The 26,246-nt window shown below is 44.8% G+C and overlaps 6 protein-coding genes and 2 non-coding genes across 8 annotated transcripts in view; 3 read left to right on the top strand and 5 right to left on the bottom strand.

Annotated features, from left to right (window-relative positions):
- Window positions 1-4,001, top strand: part of Pmar_PMAR025684 (protein PTDSR, putative) — a gene marked incomplete at both ends in the record, with an annotated part of 4,868 nt that extends 867 nt beyond the window's left edge. Inside the window, 5 exons of the mRNA XM_002783827.1 lie at window positions 611-770; window positions 1,633-1,733; window positions 2,291-2,430; window positions 2,733-2,920; window positions 3,882-4,001. Coding sequence (XP_002783873.1) covers window positions 611-770; window positions 1,633-1,733; window positions 2,291-2,430; window positions 2,733-2,920; window positions 3,882-4,001 — 709 coding nt within the window. The remainder of the gene's footprint in view (window positions 1-610; window positions 771-1,632; window positions 1,734-2,290; window positions 2,431-2,732; window positions 2,921-3,881) is intronic.
- Window positions 4,002-8,893: 4,892 nt separating this feature from the next.
- Window positions 8,894-10,746, top strand: Pmar_PMAR025683 (hypothetical protein; the record flags this gene model as incomplete). Its single annotated transcript, XM_002783826.1, has 5 exons — window positions 8,894-9,489; window positions 9,533-9,592; window positions 9,882-10,069; window positions 10,289-10,405; window positions 10,670-10,746. The coding sequence occupies 5 exons, from the start codon at window positions 8,894-8,896 to the stop codon at window positions 10,744-10,746; spliced, it is 1,038 nt and encodes a 345-aa protein (XP_002783872.1).
- A 1,088-nt stretch (window positions 10,747-11,834) lies between these two features.
- Window positions 11,835-11,907, bottom strand: Pmar_PMAR025682. Its single transcript has one exon. It is a non-coding gene; the product is annotated as a tRNA-Lys (tRNA).
- A 724-nt stretch (window positions 11,908-12,631) lies between these two features.
- Pmar_PMAR025681 lies at window positions 12,632-12,704 on the bottom strand. The gene has a single exon. It is a non-coding gene; the product is annotated as a tRNA-Lys (tRNA).
- Window positions 12,705-15,847: 3,143 nt separating this feature from the next.
- On the top strand, window positions 15,848-16,838 carry Pmar_PMAR025680 (conserved hypothetical protein). The gene has a single exon (XM_002783825.1). The coding sequence runs from the start codon at window positions 15,861-15,863 to the stop codon at window positions 16,773-16,775; it is 915 nt and encodes a 304-aa protein (XP_002783871.1). The 5' UTR covers window positions 15,848-15,860; the 3' UTR covers window positions 16,776-16,838.
- Window positions 16,839-19,116: 2,278 nt separating this feature from the next.
- Pmar_PMAR025679 (longevity assurance factor, putative) lies at window positions 19,117-24,104 on the bottom strand (the record flags this gene model as incomplete). The annotated part of the gene is made up of 14 exons (XM_002783824.1): window positions 19,117-19,197; window positions 19,247-19,383; window positions 19,434-19,541; window positions 19,589-19,696; window positions 19,748-19,829; window positions 19,881-19,937; window positions 19,979-20,120; window positions 20,341-20,465; window positions 20,993-21,250; window positions 21,650-21,722; window positions 22,349-22,452; window positions 23,351-23,428; window positions 23,471-23,605; window positions 24,012-24,104. The coding sequence occupies 14 exons, from the start codon at window positions 24,102-24,104 to the stop codon at window positions 19,117-19,119; spliced, it is 1,581 nt and encodes a 526-aa protein (XP_002783870.1).
- Window positions 24,105-24,634: 530 nt separating this feature from the next.
- Window positions 24,635-24,949, bottom strand: Pmar_PMAR025678 (merozoite surface protein 2, putative; the record flags this gene model as incomplete). Its single annotated transcript, XM_002783823.1, has 1 exon — window positions 24,635-24,949. One exon carries the CDS (start codon window positions 24,947-24,949, stop codon window positions 24,635-24,637), a length of 315 nt encoding a protein of 104 aa, XP_002783869.1.
- A 985-nt stretch (window positions 24,950-25,934) lies between these two features.
- Window positions 25,935-26,246, bottom strand: part of Pmar_PMAR025677 (Covalently-linked cell wall protein 12 precursor, putative) — a gene marked incomplete at both ends in the record, with an annotated part of 754 nt that continues 442 nt past the window's right edge. The window contains one exon of the mRNA XM_002783822.1: window positions 25,935-26,067. Within this exon, the coding sequence (XP_002783868.1) occupies window positions 25,935-26,067 (133 nt within the window). The remainder of the gene's footprint in view (window positions 26,068-26,246) is intronic.

Genomic DNA, 26,246 nt, shown 5'->3' with positions numbered 1-26,246 from the left:
ACATACAGATTGTACCTACCAAATGTGAATTTATAAACCACCGTCATTGAGCCGCTATCGCCCCGAGAGTCGAACACGTCAGGGGGGTCGTGGACCACTCAAATTTTCTTTTCTTTTCATTGATGATCTTTAGAGGCTTTCGAATGTCCTGATCAACATGGGAAAGGTTTCCGGTCTTGTTTCACACTCCAATGACTCCGAATCAACACGATCGGTGCAAATTCCCACCAATGTGAGATGAAAAGTGAAGAACAGATCATGTGTCTCAATCGATAAGGTCCTCATCAGAATCGGATGACACTGCCGAAGACTCATCGCTTGAAGGAAGTTTCGTTCGCTCAGTCGTTGAGGAATTTCAAGCGGCTAAAGTTGTTCACGAAGTTTTGAAACTCCCTTTACTGCGTTCGCTTTCGTCACCAGAGTTGAAGAGTTCATCGTTTACATACGAATTCGGGTAGGAGTGTACAGAAAACAATAAGAATTTCGCAAAGTTTTCTCGGAATTTTCATATTGTCACCAACACGTTCATATTTTCCCCTCATATTGGACTGCCAGGTTCAAGAGTGATTCAGAATTTCTCAAAATTGTTCACCAAGGCGATCGTGCTTAGTTACTTCAAGAAGGACATGTATGACCTGTTGAACGGGACGCCATACAGACCTCGCAATGCCTGGTTAATGGTAGGAGGCCCTGGAGCTGCATCCAAGTGGCATGTTGATCCTAATGCTACTCACGCTTGGAATGCAGTAGCGAGAGGAAGCAAACGATGGGTAGTAAAAAAGGGGGTAAAGGTGGTTATATTAACGGGTAGTAGTACGTTAGTGGAGAGTTTTATATTCCTTCGTGTTGGCTTCGTGAAAATTGACTTCGACCGACTCAACAGTGTCTACCGATTTAAACGCTTCGAGTGTCATCTCAATGAGAAGGCTGCATCGTGACGCCAGTTCAGCGTCACTACTGTTTCCAATCATGTTCATGCGTACACATTTTCAACTGAGCATTGATCCTCGTAAGTTGTACTGAGATTGGACGATCGTAGCCATATCTTGGCTCACGTTTGTTGGGTTGTCTCAATGCCCTAACGAATCTGAGAGTCTCCAACCTGCAACTAGCATGGAAAGTCTCTGCGCGGCGCGCACATTGAAAGGGAGTCCGTTCACAAAAAGCACTTAGTTGTACACGCTAGTCGGCATGAGAGTTGGAAGGAGGTCTTGTGAGAGTCAGAAGAAACGAGTATCTTTTTGATGAAAAGGGTGGGAATTTCTGCGTGGCAAATATTAAAAAATTATACGCCGTGGAGTCTGGAAGAACTGTTTACGAGGAGCACACTAGAAAATGGTAAAAATCTCACAAGTAGGTCTTGTGAAGGTCAGAAGCAACGAGTGCTGCGAAGGGGGTTGCCGACGTTTAGTGTGGAGAAATGAGCACATGGTCAACTATATGTGTTGGTGAAATCGTGGAATTTTTGGGAGAATCTTGGGGGTTTTTGAAAACTTTTATCCGAATTCGTATTCAAACTCCTGAGCTCAGCTGACGAAAGCGAACTTATATTCCTCTAACGCTTTTCATATCAATCGGCAACAACTTCACCTCCGTAATGGTTGTGTATGTCTACTGCATATCGTTCTTCAGTTTATGCTACCTCCGAGCTGTATTCCGGTTGGAGTGTACCCTTCTGGTGATGGCTCTAACATGACGCAACCTGTGTCCCTACTTCACGAATGGTGGCCTAGGTGGGTAGCTGTTGCTATCTTTTGCGTAGCAAACCGAATCTCGAACGTGAACGTGAAGTTTACCTCTGCTGTATCACGCGAATATACACTAGTAGTAGATCTAAGGAGTGTGGAGTACATTGCTTTGAAATTGTCTTAAAAAGTACCCCCTGTTAAGTTCTTTAGGAAAATTCGAAAAATCAGCGTTTATTGTTATTGCATTTAGTAATATTTCTATCGCTGTCCAGAAAGGATGGAAACATATGAATAGGAAGCTTTTGATTCTTGACATTCTCGTGTGAAACTCCGAATATCGATTTTTCATATATTTAATCCTCCCGAATGTTTGTACAGTACGCGCCATCTAAAGAACCGGAATGGTTGTGCAAGGGTAACTTCTACAAAAAGTGAGTTTTGTTGCTTGACATTTTCTCGTATATTACTGATATATATACGTATTGCTTAGGAGGGGACAACACTCGATTGTCGAAAAAATGTGAAAGTTAAGAAAATTCTCTAAAAATACCTACCTCGCAGAAAACCATTCCGAACTGAAGTAGTTTTTGCTCCCTCAATAGATTCTTCGAAGAGACCGAAGCTCTGTACGGCGATAAGCTGCTACAAGGGACCTGCAAAGCTGGAGAGTGCATGTTTGTTCCGAGGGGGTGGTGGCACTGTGTTATTAATAATGACGACAATGATGACATCACTATCGCAAGTAATACAAAACATAGGGTGTCACTGAACTCCTAGAGCTCAGTGCTGGAGGGGTGGATTTTTTTTCTTTTTTTTGTGTTTTTTTGTTCTCCCATTTTTGCTCCTCTATTAGTAGGGCCTTGTAATAGAGTTCGCACATACATGCGCTGTTATTCGTTGAAAATTCGTTTTAAATACTCCGCTCGCTCTGTAATCACTAGACACAGATATGAAACGAAGAAATACGACTTAGGTATTACTATTGGAGTTGTGAGACCTGTGTGTTTGTGAGTCGCCGAAAATTTCATCGATTTATATTGTCAGTTACTCAGAACTACTGTGCAGAATCGAGCGTTCACAAAGCGCGGCGTTTCTTCCGGGAAACTCCTCATTGTATATCGGGTCTTCTCACCCACGATTGCGATGAGTATGAGAAGTTGCAAAACGAGATGGCTGATGAGTTTGATAAACGGCTGAGGGAAAAGCGTCCGGATTTACTGGCACGAGACGATGTAGTGTGGGCGAGAGCGGTATGCGTGTGTTGATCAAACGGTAAAATTTTGTAGTATCATCATTGGAGTTCACCCGTGATACAAAATTTTCATTTCACTTCGCGAGAAAACGCATGTGAAGAGTGGATAACGCGTAGAACACATATGACGTTCCACGTGCAATGGGGTCATTTGGTCGGTGTGATTCTCCGAGTATTTTCAATTCACTTCATATCGCGAATATCGCGTTTTTCACCGAGGGGTCGTTCAATAAACCGATTTCGAAACTCAGAATCGTTTCCAGAATTGCCTATTACACGTAAAATACGATGCTAGAATCGATTCTGAACTCCACAATTGATTCAATGAGCATGGGGAGAGTGTCACGCCACTTCACGTAGAAGGGGTGGAACTCCAATGATCATGGGTGGAAAATTATTGGAGAAATGAGTATGATGATGTGAAATGAAATAATAATAGAAATAATTATTGATTTAATGATGATAATGGAAAATACCATTATAAAGGAGTTTAACCCGTTTAACGTGAAGTGGCGTAATACTCCATGTAGATTCTGAGGCGTATATGTTTCCATAACCGATGACACAATTGTTTCTCGCGAAGTGAAATGTGAAATATGTTTTTCACTAGTGCTTTTTCTCATCACGGGTGAAATTCCAATGATATGGGAAAAATGAGCTCAGCTATTGCTATGTTGTAGGAGAGGAAAATTATCTTTCCTGCCTGATCATCCTTTTAATTCCCCGAAAGAAATTCTCCTTATGGGGGAACTTTTTCCTGTCTTAATTGTTGATCATTGTAAATTTATGCTTGTTTCTTTTTCTGACTATTTACGTACTCAAAGTTCACTTTAGTTTGAAAATGATAATGTGCTCGTGTACTGTTTACACTTGTATGTATTCTACTTGGCGTTATTCAGTTGTAACTATGCTCTGGGAATTTGGAGGCTCATCATTTTCAGTCCCCGAAAGCGCCCAAGAGAATTTTGGATAGTGAGAGGCATGATGGTAATGGTGAAAAGTTCTCTTTTTGGTCCCACTTGAAGTCCATGCGGAAGACCATATCATATGAGAAGAAATGAGTGATCTACATGATGTAGAATACGTCTATTGCATCGCTATTGTGCTTATCATTCACACTGACAGTACGTTTCTATTCTCATTGTGAAGAACGGGTTTTGTTGATTACTTCTTGGGTGAACTTGAGAATACGTCGCCCTTTTGGTCAGTATATGCTATGGTTCGTGTTCATATCGTATAAACATCGTGTTCATATCGTATAAACATCGTGTTCATATCGTATAAACATCGTGTTCATATCGTATAAACATCGTGTTCATATCGTATAAACATCGTGTTCATATTGCATAAACATCGTATTTATATCGTGTAAACATCGTGTTCATATTGTATAAACATCGTGTTCATATTGCATAAACATCGTATTTATATCGTATAAACATCGTGTTCATATCGTGTAAACATCGTATTATACAAGTACACAAATAACGCAACCCGCAAAAGCTGCAAATGAGACGCCAGCTTCGTATCCTTGTTGTATCATATAATAGTCATATTGAATACTAGCTACTATGACTTTTATATGGTATAACTATCTACTGGATAGTATTCATGGTGTTTCAGTCTGAAAGAGTTCCGGGGATCGCCCTCTGATAATTTCAGAGGTCGATCTCCAGGACTCTTGAAACAGCGTGCGGAACAGTATCGTAGGAGCATTCATAAAGCACGCCAATACTTCTGTTGGTCATATAAGCCAACCGTCTGAAAATCGGCCTGTCGATGAGTAGTACGCTTTTGCTGAAATTTGGGTTATTCGCACTCTCAAGATCGCGATAGGATCTGAGTCAAAAACGAATCAGGCGGAAGGGTGATAACGCCATCACATCACGAAAGTGGCAATGACTTGTTATCGGGAAAGGGAGTACGAATAGTGATAGTTGAGGCACATTTGAGATGAATGGAATCATTTGATAAACTTCCATTGTTGCGCAGCATTATTGGGAAATATGTTTGGTTTCCTCAGCTGAGCTCAAGGATTTGCTCGCTGCATTATGAAAGTTCATGCAGGACTAGTGGTGAGGGTGCTCGAAAACCGAGGAAAATCTCCCGAAATTTGCTCAGAATTTCTTCATTGTTACCAACACATCATGCGTAATACATGCAGTTGACCATATGCATTTTCCCCGCTACACATAGTACAGTGCGTGTTAGTTTGATACGCAAATGTGCGTTATTTTCTAGGTTAAAGAGACTCAATCTGGAACTAGATCGCATATGCAATGTAACAATGGCTATGAACATGTGTTGTGATGACCGTACCCGTTTGGGACTGTGATAGCAGCAACTTGTTCACTATAATTCGTCCTCCAAAATAACACACATTTGCATATCAAATTGACACGCACCGTATTGGAATATTTGTTTGGTTCCCTCAGCTGATTCTGGGAGTTTACTTGCTGTATTTATAATATAGCATAATATGGAAATTCATTTACGACTTCGGGTAGAAGTGGGAAATGATCAACATGAACTCTCCAAGATCAATCGATTGTCACCAACACGCGTAGTTAACCATGTGCCAATTTACCAACACCGCATAGTAGACTGTGTGTGGAGGATGGTAGTTCATTTAGAGCACCAAGCGAGCAAAATCTGTGACCCATGCAGCGAATATGTTCCTGAATAGTTGGAGTGGTGTGTCTTACTCAGACTTTGACGACATCAACTAAGCTCGGCGCCGGACACACAGGACCGAAAAGGCTTCTCAAGCGCTACTATTTCGGTCCTCATACTGCTGGAATAGCTCAAGTCGGGACTTCGGCGGTTTATTCGCGTTAATGCGGTAATTTTCCGTGGGGGTTCTCGGCGCTGTTGCAATAACGATATACTAGTTTTCATATAGACCATTTATGGGAGTCTCACGATACCCAGAAGGTGAGCTCTCAGTGAATGAATTTAACACACCAGTAGTGCTGCGGTGTGGGAATGCTTTGCAATATCTAGAATAGAGGTCAGCGGGTAATACCCGCCGGGTATAGAGCACTACAGAGTTGTTGTATACGATAAACTAATACAGCTATATAGATTGTGTAAAGTTTAATCGAGTTGGCTGTTCATTGTGCGAGGTCAGCGGTTTCCATTGTTCACCTGTAAATATGGAAGCCACTCGCCACAATTATATTGGTTCACCTGTGAATACGGGTTGTTCTCCGACTCGAATGCCTCAGCTTGCTCTGGAGGACTACAGTCCAACATTTTGTTACATGTTCGCTCCATTGAATTGATCCCCAGGGGATTTCAGTCGGCTGATAGCGGATTTCCTTCAGACTGACAGGCAAACTAGTCCGAACCGGTTAACCTCAACGTCGAGTTTGAAAACCTGTGCTGAGATGAATGCTCTATTGCAAGCCGCTGTCTACGATTGTAGACTGCAGTTCACTGAGCAACCTAAGGAGCAATAAATGGCTCATTCAAGAGCCCATGGGATGTGATACCCGGGGTATGAATCCTCGACGGTGAATCACTCGCCCAGTCTCACGCCCAATCGATCTGGTGAAGTGAGGAACTTCCTGCAAGTCGTGAATGACTTGGGCATTCCAATTTTCCATAGAACTTCTGGCGACTGAGCCGGTATTCATTGTGATGGACATCACAAACGCATTCCTACACATAGGGTTCACGGAGAGAGACCAGCAGTACATGGGTTTAGTGTGAGACGGCGAAATCTTCTACTGCAGCAGTATGCCATTCGGGTTATGCATCGCACCCATCGCTTTGCAGACTGCTTTTGACTGGCTGTTCGTTGACGTACTGTAGGAACTGATCTACAGTGAGTGAGGATTCTTGCTTCGCAGTGTACATAGACGACATCATGGTAGCATGCAGAACCTAATAGAACCAGCAGCTATCCTATACGACGTGTGCAACTGTCAAATCGCTGTCTACGACAGGCCTTTTTTATGTGCTACAAACTCGAGTTCAGTGTGTAGCGACGTCTAGCGAAACTGGAGGTTTCTTACAACCCTCGAAAGCCGAATAACAGTTTCTACATGAGAGTTGTTTCTTTTGTAGTATTATTTGGTTTTGGTGTTCGTGCCATTGGATCCTAGAGATCTGCCGCCGAATTTCGGGACGAGCTTGCTTCTTGTGAGTTTTCCATGAGAAACAAAACGGCTAGCACCGCTGACAAGCAGTACTTGTGAGTGTCAACTTGCCAGCAACATTGCGTAGACTTTCGAACACCAAAAGCCGTATACGCTGTTGGAGTTTCACACCAAGAGTGCTTCTTATGGGCACAAGGTTTCATGATTCTTCATAGGTATCAAGACTGAAGTCTACTCATTGCAGAGCATTATTTACGATGAGAAGAAGCTCGGTAATCCACGGCGGCTTGAAGGTTCACAGGGTGTGAGGTACAGGTAGAAGTGGAGCATTGTGCTATATCAGGACTCAACCCGGGTCAACGACTCGGAACAGTTTCGGCGGACATTCGTCATCACTGATATCTAAACATAAACGGTTCAGCTATTGTAGCATTTCCACTACGCATCGTTGACTGCCGTGGTTGGGAGCCCACGATGAGCTCTCTGCAGGCTGATTGTCCCCTGACTGCCAGCCAGGACTTATTTGAAAGAGGCCTCCTGCCTCGTCCTTGTCTCGGTGTGCATTGGGGTGCTTATGCGGGGTGTCCGGGCATGGAGCAGGCTGAAGCTCGTATTGAGCAATCGGTCCATTCTCTCTCTATATATTTGCTCCGTACTTCGATCTGATGAATCGCGGAAGATGTCATTGCTATGAGAACATTGTGGAAGGGGAAAGTGACCAAACAAATATTATCCGTCGCTTAGTTGAGAGGATTTGTGTTGTGGCGCGGCTACTAGATAGAACACAAAATGGAGACAGTTTACAGCTCTGGGCAGAAAAAAGGTTCGTGACTGGTGCCTTCGAGGGGGTTGAGATCTTCTCGTTCGTCACTACCCCTCCTATATCGAGCCGAGGAAAAGTGCTTTTATTCTATCTATACTGTCTGGGTTGCATGGCCTGTGCTTTTTCGCGATTTTGGTGTCGTTTCGTGTATTGGTACGGTGTGAGCGTTCCCGGAATGACAAGATCATTCCTCATTTGCGTCCTTTCCTTCTTTGTTGTGAGTATTCAAGAGCTAGTGGAACCTTTCATAGTGGTAGCTGATTGTCATAGTGTTGTTTTTTGTTCGTTGAAATGAGTTGCTTGCTCGCGCCTGTTGCTGTCGCGACTATCCTAGCGCCGTGTTTGTTCGTTCCGGGCGATGTTGGGGAGATCACAACGGTTGATGAATCTGAGGGTATATATGAGCCCACCGTAGAAATGGTGTTGGGATTCTGTTTCGGCTTGGCTGTGGGGTTGTTATTACGGCTGGGGAGAAATGACGAGTGGCGGGATCGAACCGGGGTGGTATCTGATATCCGTTCGAGCTGTCGTGGTAAGGCTAGAAGTGCACGGAGGGGGGATCGAACCAGCGGTCAAGAGGTTGTTTCCGCCCGTGTGAGGAAGCGTATTGAAAAGAAAGCATCTGGTCTGGGCATGCGAATACAGCCTCTGATGTCCTCTATATATGTCCAGGGGAAGGGGGAAGCTAACGAGTAATGGTAGCAATAGTTTTGTAGAAGTGAACTCTCTTGTGTCTCAGGTCGTCGACTGTTTATGCCAGGAAATCGTCGATCAGAAGTGGGCGATTTGCTCCGACGATTATAGTGCCGTCATTGCGATGATAGATAGTTTTGCATGGAAGTTGCCCTCAGTGTGATGTGCTATAAGACGATTGTTTCCGGGTTAGGGTCGGCGGAGCGAAGTTTTTTTTCTCTCAGTATATTTCTCGTGAGTATTTCTTGCTATTATGTCCCCTTTCTACGCGTTGGCCCCGATAATCTTGGCCATACTGGGGCCTCAACACGGTTGTTCCTATTTACGAGATTGGATGGATTCAGCTATTGACGGAGTGAAAAGTCACACGCCACGAAATTGTGTTGCTGTGAACAACGTGCCTGCTGGTAGCGGTGATGGTCGGTTTGCACTTTGTTTGGTGAACTTGAATGAAGACAAAACTGATACAAAAAACGACGAATTGGATTGGACCGCTGAAGCCTTAGCGAACTTCATCTCCTCTAGGAGTGCGGAACTACTGCTTGCCGGTGGTGATATCCTCAGCATTTTTGGTAGAGTTGAATACTGGCTTGGCCTTGCGTGGGGTACTTTGGCCGGTCTCGCAACTGCGTGGATGATCGGACGTTGTTGTGGTAGTAGAAGAAGTGGTGGTGGCGGTGAGTCGAGAAACGTTTATTATCCTGCTGAGGAAAAGAGAGTCGAAGTTTCTATCGGCGAGCAGACGATCGATGGCAATGACGTTGTTATTTCGGTGGAGACGCCAGCGACTGAGTCTACTAGTGCGGAATCAGCTACCCCGAGAGTGATGGTGGACAATGTGAAGGAGGCTGCTGAGGCATATCGTAGAGAACTTCCCGATGTACGATTCAATGCGCCTGTGTACCGCGGAAAAGTGAAGGACTTATCACAGTGAGCTCTTGGGTGTGTGGAATGGTCTCTGATCTGTTGTCAGGTTCTCGACAGTTCCCTCATCTATTGAGGCGGTTGAGTTGCCTCAGACAGAAGTTATGAGGTAAGACGAGTTGGATTATTGGCTTCGATGAGTTTGGTGAAAATCATAGGGGTCCCTTGTGGTTCTAGGCACACTTTGGAGTAGGTTTACGGTCCAAAAATGTGGCTCGAAAGTGAACTCGGGATTTTTGTAATCGATTCGCTGAATTTGAAAAATACACAAACCAACAATAATTTCCCTAAATTTTCTCCGAATTTTTTCATATTTTCAACAAACATATGTAGTTGACCATATGTATGTCTTCTCACACTGGGAAGAACGTTTTACCGCATTTACGGTATGTGATCAGGTCTCATGCTGATGGTGCTCTCTCTGGACGGGCGGAACAAACCGCGGTGTCTTCAGCAGCGGAGATCCCGGACTCGAGGTCGGCAACTGAACCTAAGCTGGGCGGAGGAAATGAGTCACCTCCCACTCTAAGCAAAACTGACGCTATTGCTGGTGCTGCTGATAACTCGAATGCACCCAACGCTACGGGTGAGGGGTTGGGGGATTTTCGCTTGATGAATCTAGCCTAGTGTGTGTGAGTTTAAACGTCTCCGACAATACGGGTTAGTTGGACTCGCATGGAAGCACATTAGCTCGCGAGGGTTCAGTTTTAGCGTATTAAATTGGCTCGTTCGTGACGCCAAGGAGTGTTGTTCGCAGGGCGAGAAAACCTTAGCCAAGAGCGGCTTTACTTTGGTTTTTATTAAGTTACACCGGCGTTGGCGGACATTGAGTACAGCAAGGGACCAGCAGCCTCTCCACGGCAAAACGTGACTGGTGGTAAATCGAAACGTCATCGTCCTCCGAAGCCGGAGCGTCAGAGATGTAAGTTGGTTTTCATAATCGATCACGTGATCGATTATGATTACAGTGTTGGAATATATGTTTGCTTCCCTCAGCTGGACTCGGGAGTTTGTTTACTTAGTATAGGAGTTCCCGTACGAACTAACTTAGTTCAACTAAGGTGTACGAGAATTTCCTCGAAATTTTGATATCGCCACCGACACATGTAGTAGACCACGTGCATATTTTCCCAGCCCCACACTTTGTGATGACATGATGAGATGCTTCTGAGTGTTCTCTTGTCAGTGGCAGCGTTGAGGCAACAACAACGTGAAGAGGAAGCAGCTGAGAAAGCTGCCCTACTCGCGCAAGCTCAAGCGTGAATAGGAGAACTGCTCCGTAATGGAGATCTTGCGGTATAAAAGTTTACTCGGTGATCATTATTTGTGACGTTATTGGTAGCCGTAGAAGTGTTAGATGGGTATATTCATCGTCATTGTCACCATCAGCATTTTTCTGATGGTTTTCACCATTTTCGGTTGAGTTCCTGTATACGTGTTGGCTTGGCTCATGATGAGATGTTTTTGGTTATTAGTCAGAGGGTGCGAGGTAAAGATGTTCATGCCCCGAACTAGAGCAATGAGGACTCTATTTGGCCTGCGGGCACGAAAATGCGAATGAGGGCAATAACTCACTGAGTTAAGAATGATAATTATAATAGCCAAGAGCGATATTAGGTTTGCATGAGACCAGCATGTCAGTCAACGAGGAATTCGGCTGAACGGATCACCTCGAATGAAGATTTAAATTAGAAGCTCCTATTTCATGGCCGAGGCGAACGATTTGGGTGATACGGACATCATTCCTCTCGGTCTAGCGATCTACAACTTTAGGACGGTGTTTTTCTCTGGGAAGTTGAGAAAATCACGAACCATCGGAGGCCGTTCAAATCTTGAACTTCAAGGTGGACATCTGGTGGCATTCACCGAATATCGAATGTAACCATCTTCATCGACAATCACTCGAGATGACTTCAAACCGAGGTGGGCAGGAGCACTCCAACCTGCGGACTGGGCATGTGGCTCGCAAATGATGGTGAATGTCGAAAAGGCTGTTGAATATTCGTTGCAGTGCGGATATCGATTGATCGATACATCGTGTCGGACACGGCGCGGATGTGAGAGAATGAGGAGGCAGTCGGGCGAAGACTTGTTGAGTCTGCTGTGTTGAATGAAGATATTTCTCTTGTCACGGAAGTAGTTCCAGTTCGAGGATGTTGGTGAGATACTATATCGTGTGGTAGAATATTTTTCGTTCAACTCTCTCAGGCTATCCCGAAACGTACTAGATGCGTTTCATTCCGACGGTATCGACGTCGCGAACAACCAGTTCTAATCTACGAATAGAACAAATGCGTTCATGTAAGAAGTTCCGATTGTGCAGCACGCGCAGTATTAAATATGCAAAATAACACCTCCAGCGGGGCTCGAACCCGCGACCACGGCCTTAAAAGGGCCGCGCTCTACCGACTGAGCTATAGAGGCTTGTGCTAAATGTTTAAATATTAGTCCGGTGATGTTGCTCATCCACCGAGCCAGCCTTGACGATGTATCATCAGCGGCCCTATACCGACAAGATGTGACTGGCTCCCACAGCTGTGGACCACAGCCTGTGGTCGGCTGAACGAAATAAAGGCTCTCGCGCAGAGTCTCTGTCATGCTCGCCGAGCGAGCCCGGCTGGCGCCAAACCGCAGCTCAGTGGGTAAGCTGATCCGATGGACGATGTGCTCGAAGGGTTGAGGAGGTTGGCTTCAGACCCATTTAGTTGTAGTCTCCGCGAGTTCGAAACCTCGTGCTGTCGATCAAAGCCTACTAGGGTTGCGATCTGTCCGCCTCTCTCTCACGCTTTGTCTGGACAGTCAGTAATCTCATAGTGGATTTTGATCGACACATTGTGTCGGACACGGCGCGGATGTGAGAGAATGCGGAGGAAGTCGGGCGAAGGGTTATCGAGTCTGCTGTGCTGAAGGAAGATATTTTTCTTGTCACGGAAGTCGTTTCAGTTTAAGGATGTTGGTGAGATACTATATCGTGTGGTAGAATAATTTTCGTTCAACTCTCTCAGGCTATCCCGAAACGTACAAGATGCGTTCCACTCCGACGGTATCGACGTCGCGAACAACTAGTTCTAATCTACGAATAGAACAAATGCGTTCATGTAAGAAGTTCCAATTGAGCAGCACGCGCAGAATTAAATATGCAGAATAACACCTCCAGCGGGGCTCGAACCCGCGACCACGGCCTTAAAAGGGCCGCGCTCTACCGACTGAGCTATAGAGGCTTGTAACAATTGTTTAAGTATTAGTCCGATCCAGTCCAACAATTCTCTCGGCCGTATTTTCTTATGTAACAATGAATACTATAGCATACGATAGTCATAGGATATTTTTTAGTCTTCGCTTCCACAAAAAAGGCAGTCGGGAAGGGTCTTCTAGCGGGGATCAGCTGGCGACCACTGATAACACCAATGAACTGAAGTATCTCTTTGAGGCATTGAAGAACAAGGTATCATGCCACATAGATTCATAGGCGAGAACCCCTTCTGGATTATAACTGTGTATAGGTCGAAACCTTTATGAATCAGCAGCATTACTATGTCGCTAGGGACGCAATGCAACACAGTAATCTATGCATTCGTCGTTGACTCGACTGTTCGAGTATGCAGTTTTTTACTAACATCAGGTGCATCGGAAACGACGAACTCGAGAGCTCTTTGGGGGTCATCTGTGCAGTGTGTTAAACTTGGCATTCTGGCAATTACACTACATGAAATCTTTCTTGAAAATCGAACAGAGGGTTTCGCATGATATCCATAGATAACAAGATCGCGATGCAATCCTCTGAGTTGTTTCCTGCATCAGATACTGATGCGTTTCGTGTTTTAACGACATTAAACCATATTGAGGCCAACGTTTCCGTGAGCTTGATATTTTGTTCCGCGCTACATAGTAGTTGGCGATGAACACCAAAGTTTCTCGGCAAAAGCAGTACAGTACCGATAGTATAGTCCAGTGCATCAGGAGGTTCACCGAACTATGACTGTTATATTATAGCTATTATCCTTCAGCTGATCGCTGAGCAGGCCAACATCAAACACGAGATGGAAAGGATAGGATATGTGAAGAACTCAAGTTTAGGCTCGAGTTCGGCAACTCATTACGCCGTCCCGATGAGAGAACTTCCCCGCTGTAGATGAGCGCAGCAGTATAGCGCACGTATTCGTTAGGAAACTCAGCTTGTATATCACAATGGAATGTGGAGTCTTTGACACACAGAGGCAACCCTGAACTTCAGGCCTTGGGACCGGCCTGAAGCAGGAGTCCACGGCGAATGTAACGCATCTGCTGCGCGATGATCTGCGTGACACTAATTCCCCATGCGTTGAATGGTTTGTTCCTTGTTGGAAAACAACTTAGACACGATGAAGTGGCTAGTGATCGATCGCGTACCAGGCGAGCAGGAACCGAATTCCGATCGGTTGGGCGCGCGCTGATGACGTCGTTTCATACGTGTCTCCACTTCTGTACTAAACCACTTTTGTACTAAACGATGATAGGTGAGCGATTTATACCGGATCAGGACTTTTTCGCACGCAAACGATTGAGTTTTGTAGTGGGTAAAATGTCCACTGTTGTACCAAATTCTGCACGTTTTTACTCACTTTATTTTTTCCGATACCGAAATTTTTGACACCGTGTAAAACTTTACTTCCACTTCTGTACTAAATTCTTGGGATGCTTTCGCACGGGTTAAATTTTACGACTTGGGTTTTTTCACACGTCTTAAAACGACCTGCCTTCCGCTACTGTGAGTGAAGCCCTCACCGCGAGGGGGAGTAAAGGACAGTCCTGCGTCTACCTAAGAGTATACATGTCGCAATTTAACAAGTCTCAACGTATAACCTCATTCCTTGTAGTCTACAAGTGTAGACTCCAAAATTATGTCGTAATTATTACGGGCCGTTGTGCACTCCAGCGCAGTGTACGGAGACTCATGAACCATTATACGGCTTCGCGGTGTTTATATTTGGCTGTATTACTCTGTTATTACTGTTATTGTATTGTGCGCCGTGACAGCGGTGGCGTCACGTATTTCTGCATGCGTGCTGAGGCCTTGCTCGAGCACTTGCCTAGTGCTCTTAAAGGTTAGACTGAGGACAGAAGTGAGTTAAGCTTCTGATTCTTACTGGCCTGGGACTTAGGCTACAGCTTGAGTTAGTACACTGTGTTGAGGTTTACCAGCTGCTATTGATTATACTTCGTACGTTAAGTAACGTAGTCAAAGGTATGGTTTCGGAAATCATCAATAGATTAGGCATTATGTTCACTAGTAACTGTGGTTATGATACATAGCGGCAAGAGTTCTGATAAGGGTGCAGACATAGCTAGTTGGGTGATCGATGAACGCTTATCATCGTCGTCCGATATTAAGGAATTATTTGAGGAATATTTGATTGACAACTACACTCTTAGGACTTTCATAAAAGCTTTAAACTCAGGTATTGAATTCCCCTTCAGGTGAGAATAACATGCTAGCTAGCGCGGGAAAGATTTCCCGAAACCTGCTAATTTCTTTCCTAGTAATGCATGCAGCCGAATGGTATCTCATACTAGCTTCATCGAACACCGAAAGACGAAACCGCTGGCGGTTAAAAACAACCACAGTAAGTCTAGCAATAACAAAAACTCAGCATAAATTACTCCCGTAACTCTGCTGTTGGACCGAAGCATTAAGTACACGTTTTGAACCATACAGCTGGCGTAGGGCTTGTACAGAAAACCCGAAGACGGGACCGACATATTCATACTGTCCATGAAATTCACCTGACCATCCACAACGCCAGATGCGGCATAGTGTCCACATGTCGGATCCAGAACGGATTGGAGATAGAGCTCACGGCCTTTCAGGATGCTATCAGGGACCCGCAAGAAGCCGAAGTGAGTTGTTCCCACCAATACGCCTCGAGCAGGTGTAACCCCACCCTGCCGACAGAGCATAGCCATCCACATATCCACGATGTCATCAGGAATAGTACTTCCTTGAGTCAGGACCTCTACTCTGTTTTCGACCTGACGGAGAGCTATTCGATCAACTATTTGCTATTTTTGTTCTGAGGCGAGCGCTATTTTATTTGGTTCAGAAGTGGTTTGAGAGTGGTACAAGCTCAATCAACTGGGTCAAATTTTCCACAAAAGGAACGATTTTAGCACAGAAGTGGTTCGCGGAGCGAAGCGCTTCCCGAAGGGAAGTTTTTAAAATAGGGGCGAGCGCTACTTGATTTGGTACAAAAGTGGATTAGTACAAAAGTGGCGTAATCTCATACCTCCTCCCGAAACGGTCGGGCGAGCGAGAAAGCAAGAGCGCATGATGCGATCGTCGCAGTATCACTGGCCAATTCGATCTTTCTCAGCCTTACTTGTCACACTCTTATCTAATTATGAGCGCTGAAGCTGCCGCCGCTCCTTCTGTCCAGCACCGCCAGTCAGTCAACACCTACTCCGTGTCCCCTCAGACCGGTGTCACCTACACTACTCTTCCCCCACAAGGTGTCACTAGCTACGCTACGGGTCAGCCTACTACCTCTACCTCCTACGTACCACCGGAAGGTCAGCAGGCCCTTCCACAGGTCTATATGGATCCTGATAGCATCAAGCACCAGAAGACTCAGAGCCTCTCTATGCTCGATAGTCAACTTGGTATGGCGAAGGACTCGGCAAAGAACGAGTTTGAGCAGGCTAAGCAGTCGATTAATATGAAGGCCAATTATGATCTGCAAACTACCACCAGTGCTATCGAGCAGTCTCGTGCCCAGGCATTGTTCGCGTTGGAGCAACAGCATCAGCAACGACGAATGGAGATCGAGCAGAGAGCTCAAGAGCAAAGGATGCAGATCGAGGCTACTGCCAGTCAACTGTGCATGCAAGCTCAACAGCAGAAGCTCCAGAAGGAGATGGCTGACAAGATGGCTAAACTCCAGCAGCAGCAGGCCGCTGAGCAACAGAAGCAACAACAGCAACAACAACAAGCGACTTCCTATGTCCCCGCTCAGACCACGTCGTACATTCCCCAGTATGTGACTTCTCAGACCGGCTCCTATGTGCCTCCTCAGACGGTCCAATACGTCACTTCTGGTCCCTCCACTGCTGGTCAGCAAACTACCTATTCTTCAGCAGCTCCTGGTGTGACCTATTCGTACGGTGGTGGGTACCCGGGTGCCTCTGCGGGTGTACCCTCGTTTGGCACCTATAATATGCAACTTCCACAGTACGGCCAACCTCAAGTTGTGAGCTCTACTAGTGTGCAACCAACGACTACCACCACAACCCAGCAAGCTACCTCTGCTCAGGCTTAGTGTTGTAATTGAGTGAAGGATTCCAAAGAACTCTTTCTGTGCATTATTGTTCAGAGAGGAAGGATATCCCTAGCGATGACGTTCTTATATGGTTGATTTGTTGCGTTATTCAGTTAAGGGAGGATTTTTTATTCTCTCAGTGATCAGAATTTTAATTAGTATAATTCGTTACTTTATAGAAGCTGTGGAACCAGTAGTGTCCTGTACCAAGGGCGAGCTAGAACCTTTCAATGCTTGAAATTTATTGTATATTGTTAAGATCGCTTTCGACGTCGAAGTGCAAAGTTTCTCTGCACTAATTTTATGACATATGTATGTCGTTAGCTGTGTCGTAAGGCTACGACCGGAACCTCTTTTCACAATACCTTTCAAGTATAATTTTGATACGTTGACTAACGTTATCTAAGTACTTACATGTGCGGGTTGAGATGAATTATAGATTAAAACTATTGGAAATGCTCTACACGGATACATTCGCTCATAATTACGTGTTCTATTTCATGAGGCTAAAACTGATCCCTCGTGAGGTGATGTGCATCGATGCGAACCTAAGCCGTGTTGTAATAGGCGTTAGACTTTAAACTCACACACACACGTTCTTCTACCTGGTCCCTCCTGAAAACAGTGAATCCTGAAAAGGGTGAAGGGCGAGTGAATCCGTTGTAGGGACTTTTTCTCCCACTAAAGCGGGTGAAAGCCTGAAAATAGTGAACAACAAACTCGCCCGCACCGGTATCCTAAATATCAGTAATTTTTCTACCACTCCTTCCCGAACCGATTCAACTTTCAATGATCACTCTCTCTCCGGTTGATTAATGTTTGAGTAGTCAGCTTGCTCACAGCAACCGCAGCGCTCCTGACCACTGAGGACCGGGGCGCATATTATACAGATTGTCATCTTTTTCACGCCTAGTTCTTCGTTGCACGTCTTGAAGCGACTTTTCAAAAGTAGGAGCAACACGAACGGTCTAGTGATAGCTTTCGAGTCACCCTATGCCATGGTTGTGGACAGGAAGTAGTACTTCCGAAGTACTGAATGGTGCTCTTTATTCGGGCTTCGGGGTCCGGAAATCCGTGTCGTCTCCAGTCCACTTTTGATCAAATATTTTGTCTTCTGTTCCACTGTTCCATTACGAGGGAGTGAGTTTTCAGTCCGTAACCAACTAGCTGAAATACGCGATTGCCATAAGCAAAGCGTTTGAGTCCATAGTAGTGACTATAGAAGAAGTATGGGAACCTTGTTGATGAACAATTCTGGCAGTACCACAAGGATAAACAGCAATGCATGAGGCAACAGGTCCTAATGCCTGTTCCTCTTGAACGTGAACAAATACAACTTCTATACTGACCTCTGGATAGGATTGTATTACAACTCGTGGACCCGGAGTAACTGCTAAAGAGGCGTGCCAGCTGAGGCTTACTCGCCCTAGCTGGTCAATACCTCAAGTTGAGGTCCTCAACTGCCGCGGTTGAACTGCGTCTGAATTACAAAACTACCATGACGACCACAAGATTTGAACCTTGGACAGTGGGTTACTAACTATAACGCTTAACCACTAGACCAACCGGTCGATTACAACACATATGACTTAAGGGGATCTCGGCTTGAATCTTGTTGGCGCGCGCTCGTAGCGCGCGCTAGTTCCTTCACTGTTATCAGGGTTCGCGGGAAATTTTTTCCGGTTCACCATTTCCAGGATTCACTGTTTTCACGGACAACCCTTCTACCTATCCTAGTGAGGTTGAAAACGTAGCATTAAGCATGGACTACCAACCTTGCTCTGGAAGGATTAGCCGAGGGATTAGACATTCAATGTCCATATTGTTACAAGTACTGTAGATTAGATCGCACTACACCTTTTCAATCTAAAATTCAGCAAATGTGAGAACAAATAGAAATTACTGAATATACTAGAATATACTGGCTATCTGCCTGGTGAAAAGGAATGCTGCTCGGGAAAAAATAGAAATTGGTGTTGTGTTCGACATCTTGGCCCTTTCGAATTCGACGAATTCGAACTTGTTTCCTGTCACGAATGTGAATTTGATAAACGGCTTTCATTCTATTAGAATTAAATTTTATTTTTCTAATTCGTCCTTTCGCTCGCTGAATTTCAGATTTTAGAGGTGTCGTTCGCCCATACGTCGGTAACCGATGTCCGATCAATCTCAACTGCATTCAACACAACAGCATCATCGAGCAATGGAAGCTGGAGAAGAAGATTATTCAATTCCATCGACCACTAACAAAATGTATCTTGTGTATTTGATAATCCTTGCACTGGCAAAGTGTGTATGGATTTGAATGACTCGGAGTTCGTATTGTACAAGTGGCCAGCTTCTACTGCACCTTCTTCTTGTGGGCGATCGGTTCCTCGCCCTTTGGCGTGCTCTCTTCATCGTCACTGCGAATATCACCATCCTGAAAAGGAACATGCTTCTTTCGACATGTAATTGGTTAATATGATTACCGCGAGAACACCATGGTGTTTGATCGTCTTGAAAATCATCTTGATAATCATACTACCCCAGATGATATGCAAGCACTGCAACAGCACTAGGAATATAGCCAGCATACAGTCCTTCAACGGGCGTCTATACTCGATAGCTGAGACCACGGCAAACTACTCCAATACAAATATACCGTAACAATCGTACCGTAAGTACACGCCGGAATAACGCAGATTCTCGGGTACACATATAACCTCGAGAAGAGGAAACCGAATGCGAAGTTGGCGAAGGCGAGATCGGTCGGAGTCTTCAACCCTGTGCATAATGATCATTCATCTAAGCGAATTTGGAGGAGTTCTTACATTCATATTTTTCCGCGAGATAGCCCACAGTTTTTGCAACGTAGAGAGGCACATCGCTGATATTATGTAGGAAAATCACAGTAAGGCCAATACGGTGATATTTAAGGTCTGAAAAAAAACGCTATTCAACACCAACAAGATGGAAAGAAATTTTCCTACAGAAACTTCCGATCATCAAACTAATAGTAATGAGATGATGGAAAAACATCTGGTAGAAGTCCTTGCGAACGGTTTCGATCATCTGAGAGCCATTCATAGTATACATATCTCTGCTGATGACGATGCCACTTACAATGAAAGCTAGGCAGCTGCACCAGAAGCTTATCTCGACCAAGTAGTAACGCTCCAGCTGAAATCACAATGGGAATTCGAATCAGCTGAAATTAGTACCCCGATAGAACGGTCGTGAACACCAGGGTCAACAAAGAGCATCCCGACAGGGTCGGTGAGCAATCTGCTGAAGCTGAACCATGCCTCGTGGGAGACGACATAGAAACCATAGCAGCTAGTGAAGGTGTGCCAGCAGGTATACCTAAATGTGAGGTCAATAAAAACGCAAAAAGTTACAACAATTTAATAAAATTTGTGAATCCGAGAGCGACGGTTATCATTTGGAAAAGAAACCAGACTTCGCAACATGAGCTCTTCTACTAATGTTACCCAAAGCCTCGAATGGAAACCGGGAATTCTCCAAAGTTTTAAATTCCACAAAGTCACCTTCACATGCAATTCTAGTCTCCATAAAAACCTACCACATGTTTTCCTTTAGTTTACGCAGCGTTTTTGCGGGTAAACCTTTTGGTATGATTTTATCAAATAGACACGGCGCGTTCGCAAAGACCTTATGATAGGCACCGCTGAGTGAAAACCTTATCACCTGATAAAAAATAACCATTTAAAAAAGCCATACCAAATCTTGAGAAGCTATTACGCAGATTAGGGCACAGCAACACGGGATGAAGATATGCGGACTGTAGGAAGACATATAGAAATTTGAGGAAGAATACACTACGAGGAAATTCGAACTCATAAGCATCCTATCGATAGTAGCTATATGCGCCCTGGATCTAGTGCATACCGATGCACCCATCAGCATTCGTAAATCCCAAAGCAACTGAGGAGTGCAAAGGAGACGGGAGCTCAGACACAAGATGGTCGGCACTGTCGAGGAACGACCAATAGAAGTCACTTGACTCTGCTTGTATACCCACATGCATATTGACGTGCCTCGGCACGCTCCAGAGAACCTCTAGCCTGGCGGTAGAGCACATGACCGCTACTTCCCATTGAGCCAACCCAGGTTCAAATCCCCCCACCGGCATTTCACCACGTCCCTTGTCCATACCACGGACACCCCTGCAACCTAAACGCTGCCGGCTGCCACCCGAGTGGATACCGCATCACCGCCGCCCTTCGCCGTCGATCTCCTTCACCAATCTCCTGCTCCCCCCTTGCCTCACCAACGTGCTCAATCACCGATGGATCCGTATGGCGCCTTTCAATTTCATCACACTGAACCGCGGGCTTAACATTAGTAGTGTGGTGATGCTCACATGAAGAGTCAGTGAGCATTCGCTGCACCACGGCTGAGTCTCTCGATCGACTACGTCTCGAAAACTCTGAAACTTTTCGTTCTAATTTTTCTGTTTCTGTAGACTCGGCCTGAAACAAAATGAGAGAATCGATCTTCTCATTAGCGAAAATACTAAAGAAAAATCATAACCATAATTCGATGGGAAACCTCATCACGACAGTTAAGTTCTACGTTCATCGTAGAGCTGCGAAGGAGCCATTCGAAAAAAATAAATTCTACTTACTTGATATTAATACTACCACATATAGCAACGATCGATATCAGTGTTGGAGAAATGTATGTCTGATTTCCTCAGTTGAGCTCCCCGAAAGAAACTCTTTTTTGGTTAAGTGAAAAACCAATGATAATTTCCTCAGAATTTTCACATTCTCACCAACACATGTGCATATTTCCCACACTGGTCAATTCACTTCAAGCCCAAACTTGACGGAATTGAGGCCATCGTAGTACAACTCCCATATACCTACCGTAGACAGATCAGACGCGGCTACCTCTATACCATCTCGAGGGCCTTCCTCTTCTGATGCGGACCTCAGACGCCTGAAAGACATCATCACTGTTGAAGCCAGATAAGACTAAATTTCCGTCACTCGCCACAAAATTACCTCAAAACTCCGTAGCCGAGCGTCGCGGCAAACAGAACACACACGACTGTTCGCAACAAGCGTTCAATCACTGATGCTGCGAAAACAAATACTTGACTGAGCCTGAGAGCAGCGAACGTAAGCGGCGGACGATGGGACTTAGCTACTACACCCATCGAATGGCGGAGAACACAACCCATATGGGAGCAATGGCGACTTCATTCGCCGAAAGAACTGGTGAAGCGGGGAATATCGAGCTGAAACACCAAACGACCCCGGTTCAATCCCGAGCGGCAACATATAGAAAACAATCAAATATTTACCAAAAACCGACTACGATATTACTATTACCATCGATGTAGTTAATATTCATATCACCTGAACTCGTTGGAGTTTTACCCGTTTTACGTAAAGTGCCGCGATACTCCCTATAAGACACGCGGAAATACGCTATTCACTAGTGTTTTCCATATCACGGCTGATTCAACTCCATTGATGCATACCATAATTACTCACTAATCCCAATGAAAAGCACATAGTCATACGAAAAATCCATATCAAAAACAAAGCTTCTACTACTACTTTGAACTTAGCTCTTCGAGTGGAGGCAAATCCATCCCGTTATCAACCATAGCGATATACAAGGTCGCCAAGCTGGAGGAGTAACTCCACTGTGCGTACAGAATCTGAGAGCCCACTAGAGAACATACAAAAATGCTTGCCTACTTACTCTGGTCATCACTCCAACCAAGACTGCTACCATAACTAGGGAGGCATACACGATGTATCGGGAACGCTGAAGAGTAAGCATACGGGCGAAGAAAGCGACATGTGGTATAACACTTAATTTTGGTAGTATACAATTAGCGATAAACCTAGGCATTGAAATATATAAAATTATACCATGTAGTGTTATACCCATATCATAATAATTTCCATCGAAGTCAATTGCTTAACAGTGGTGGGTGTCGGGGTGCTAGTTGGACGAGGAGCTCAGTGGGGAGTGTGGTCCATCCCCCCCAACACACATGTTAATGTGTCTGTTGTTCATTATTCATATTCTACTATCCACTATCAATGGGACCACGAATATTAGTAAAGGAAACTTCAAATACATCATATCGAGCGTTTCGGGATTACATCATACACCGGTTTGCACGTAGTAAACTACATGTGTAGGTGACATTCGTGGAAATTTTGAGGAAATTTCCATTGGTTTTTCTACGCTTCCACCCGAATTTTTATGTAAATTTCTATAATTAGTGAGGAAACTTCTGGACTCGGCTGAGAAATACGAACATTAATTCCAACACTTTCATACACAGTGTTAACGCTCGCTCTAGTCTAGTCTGAAATATACCAATACACTACAACAGTGCAGGGAGGAAAATGCCTATGGTCAACTACATGTGCTGATGACAATATGAAAATTCTGGGAGGAAATTTTGGCAAATTTCGATTCCTGTACATTTCCATTCGAATTCGTACCAAAACTTCTATACTCAAAAAAAGATTCCTAAACTCAGCTGAGGAAAGCTCACATAAGTTCTCCCGTTGAGAAACGTCGAACAGGCGCTGACTCACCTTCCTCTTGAGCGTCAACTCCTCTGATATGACAACAACAGCTTGTCGAAGCTCTTCAGGTGAGGGAACACGACTGACCTAAAATAAAAGATCTAAATTTTCTCCTACTTCAACACTTACCTTCTCACGATCATCATCACCGCTCGGCTGCGTCCGCTTCCATTGAACGCCGATTCCACAGAGCTCCTGTATAACCATCTCATGGGAAACAATTTTCCGTTGGAGACTTTCGACTTCTTTTTCCAACGCTTTCATCTAAACAATGATAACAACTCCTTTTATGAATCGAATCACCCGCATCGTCCAAGCTGACGAGATGATCCAACCGAAATATGAAATACATAAGATAGTGTCCTAACAGCAAACGCTCGAAAGCAGTAGAAATATTCAACCTGCGACGCCTTCTTGAATGTGAAGGCAAGGTATATATGATCGCTCTATTGAAAACATAACAACGGACATTCTAAGGTTTGCTATCAAATGCTCCTAATGCTACTTCAACATATATCACAATAACAAACGCACACCCATAATACACCCAGAACGAACCGTATACCGCGAAGAACTCAAAACTATGCCGAATTCGATCGTGAGTGCTGGGGAGAAACGATTGGTTCAAATACGGGTATCGACATAGTAGTAGTATATTGAATTTCCCTACCCTGAGCTCGCAATCATCCACAGATGAGGAACCGCCATCAGGATCGTTGGAGGAGCTAGTAGTAGAGGTGGCATCACTCACTGGACTAGGCATGGCTGGCACCAACCTAGAGGCTGCGGCCACAGGGGATTGGCTGTGAATTCACATCGCTCCGCCGCCGACAGCCCTTTAATCCTCTATTCGGACGACTCGGGTTCGATCCCCAGCGGTGACGCTTTTAGTTCACATTATATTTTGGTAAAATATGATGCGAATTAAATACGATCACTTGCAGAGCAGCTTTGGTTAAGGTTCAACACGGAATGTGTGAAAGATCTGTGCCATAATTCACACCTGCGTCTATTATTCAGACGCGGTTAGTCAAGTTTCCCTCATCAGAATTGTCACTATTTGTACACGAAGTTGACTGTAGTAGGTGAGCTTGGGAGACATGCACATGGTCAATAAAATGTGTTGGTTTCGGAATGAGACTTCGGGTGAAATTTTGGGATCATTTCTACCCTAATTCGTGTATGAGAGCGAACTCATATATCCCAACACTGAACAAAACAGCTTAGATTCAGCACGCGGGTGTTTCAAACATGCACGGATGATAATCACGATGAAAAATAATCTTCATTGGTTCAAGCGCTCATCATCAGCAACGCAGCAGCCACAACGGAGCTGATTGCAGCAGATTCAGCACTCGAGGTAGGGTTAGCAGTGGTGGGGTCGACAGTGGTCGTTTCGGGGACGCCCGTCACAATGGTAACAGGTACGCTAGTCTCTGTAGTAGTACTGATCGCAACGGTCGTGCCTACAGGACCGGCAGGCGTAGTAGTACTCGAAGTAGTAGGCGTAGTAGTGACCAGCTGAGGAGCGGTGGTTGATGCAGCTGCGGTGGTAGACTGAGAGACTGCACTCACGATGAGCGCGAAGAGTAGAGCGAGACGCATCATGAGGTAGGTAGATAAATGAAGGCTGCAACCTAATGGTATTACCACAACAGCATAGATTATCGTTGTTATTATCGAGTGGCAATCCTGCGACAAGAAACCGTTTTGGATACGTCCGCATCGCATCCAAAATATTTGGCAGTTTCAACGAGACTTCGGCGATCGAATTCGATTCGGGGAAGGTTCCGAGGGACGAACACTCAGCCGCGCCACTAATCTTAGAAGGCTTCTGTTTTTCGTAGGGGGGACCAGAACCTGCGGCCGTGATCTACCCGTTGAACCTGGTTGTGATAACCTTTGTGGTTATGTTGGAACTCATCTCATTGTTCTCCGCATTGATTTCTATAGACTTATAAAAACCCGCTATGCGAAAGCTGATGCACTGCGAATCTTGGAATCATCTCCAAACTAATATGAAATCCCCGCTCTGCATATGCAGTATCAAAAAAGATCTCCGTAGCCTTCTTTCACTATACCACCTAGTGACCACACAGGTAGTTGACTGATGCGTAACGACTATGAAGCTCAATCACTCATGCGTACGATAAGAATATTTTCCTCAAGTACATCAATGATTCAATCGGATGTGTTACGGCAAGAAAATGAATGTGTCTTACGAGCTTTTATCTCCCGAAGAGGACTTCTCATGCTCCTTCTATCGATGCTGCAAGTGTTCTGCTGACAACATTCTCTCGGAAAATTCCTTGAATATCCAACACAAACATGTTAAAAAAATCGCACGTTCATTCCTGCTTCCCACAACTCGCCCTTGAGTACTAGTTACTCGAATCATGGATACTCAGGAATACTCTACATGCGGTTGATGATACAATTACCGAAAGGATGAAGTAGATCACAGTAGTTATGCTAGAAGCAAAGATGATCGCATTTGCTGCAGTTGTAATAATATCAGGAGTGATCACGGCATTAGTACTTACAGCAACGGTACTCTCCACTGTATTAGTTCCATCGAAACAGCAGCAACAGGCTATGTCGCTGGGGCCACTGTAGCTACAGCATAGATAGTAGGATCAAGCGTCTTCGTAGTGACGGCAGCAGCTGTCGTAACACCAGTAGTTCCAGTGGTAATACTGGCCGGCTGTAAGGCGTTGGCTCCCGTACTGAGAAACAAGATGGCAAGACCCATAATGAGCTGGCAATCCATGAATCCAAGTCAAACACAACATCCAACTTAGCGAAGCACGAGTGAGAGTATTCACCAAGGACGTTATCCATACTTTAGAGACGTTATTCAGCACCACCAATGAAGCTACACTACTCAATGTTACGCATTGCTCTA

The sequence above is a fragment of the Perkinsus marinus genome (genome assembly GCF_000006405.1).
Source record: "Perkinsus marinus ATCC 50983 genomic scaffold scf_1104296935984, whole genome shotgun sequence".
In the NCBI taxonomy this organism is placed as follows: domain Eukaryota; phylum Perkinsozoa; order Perkinsida; family Perkinsidae; genus Perkinsus; species Perkinsus marinus.
This window is presented reverse-complemented; position numbering and strand designations above follow the sequence as displayed.

Excerpts from the sequence above, each read along its gene's own strand:
- Pmar_PMAR025680 (XM_002783825.1), top strand. The coding sequence starts at position 15,861 with ATGAGCGCTGAAGCTGCCGCCGCTCCTTCTGTCCAGCACCGCCAGTCA.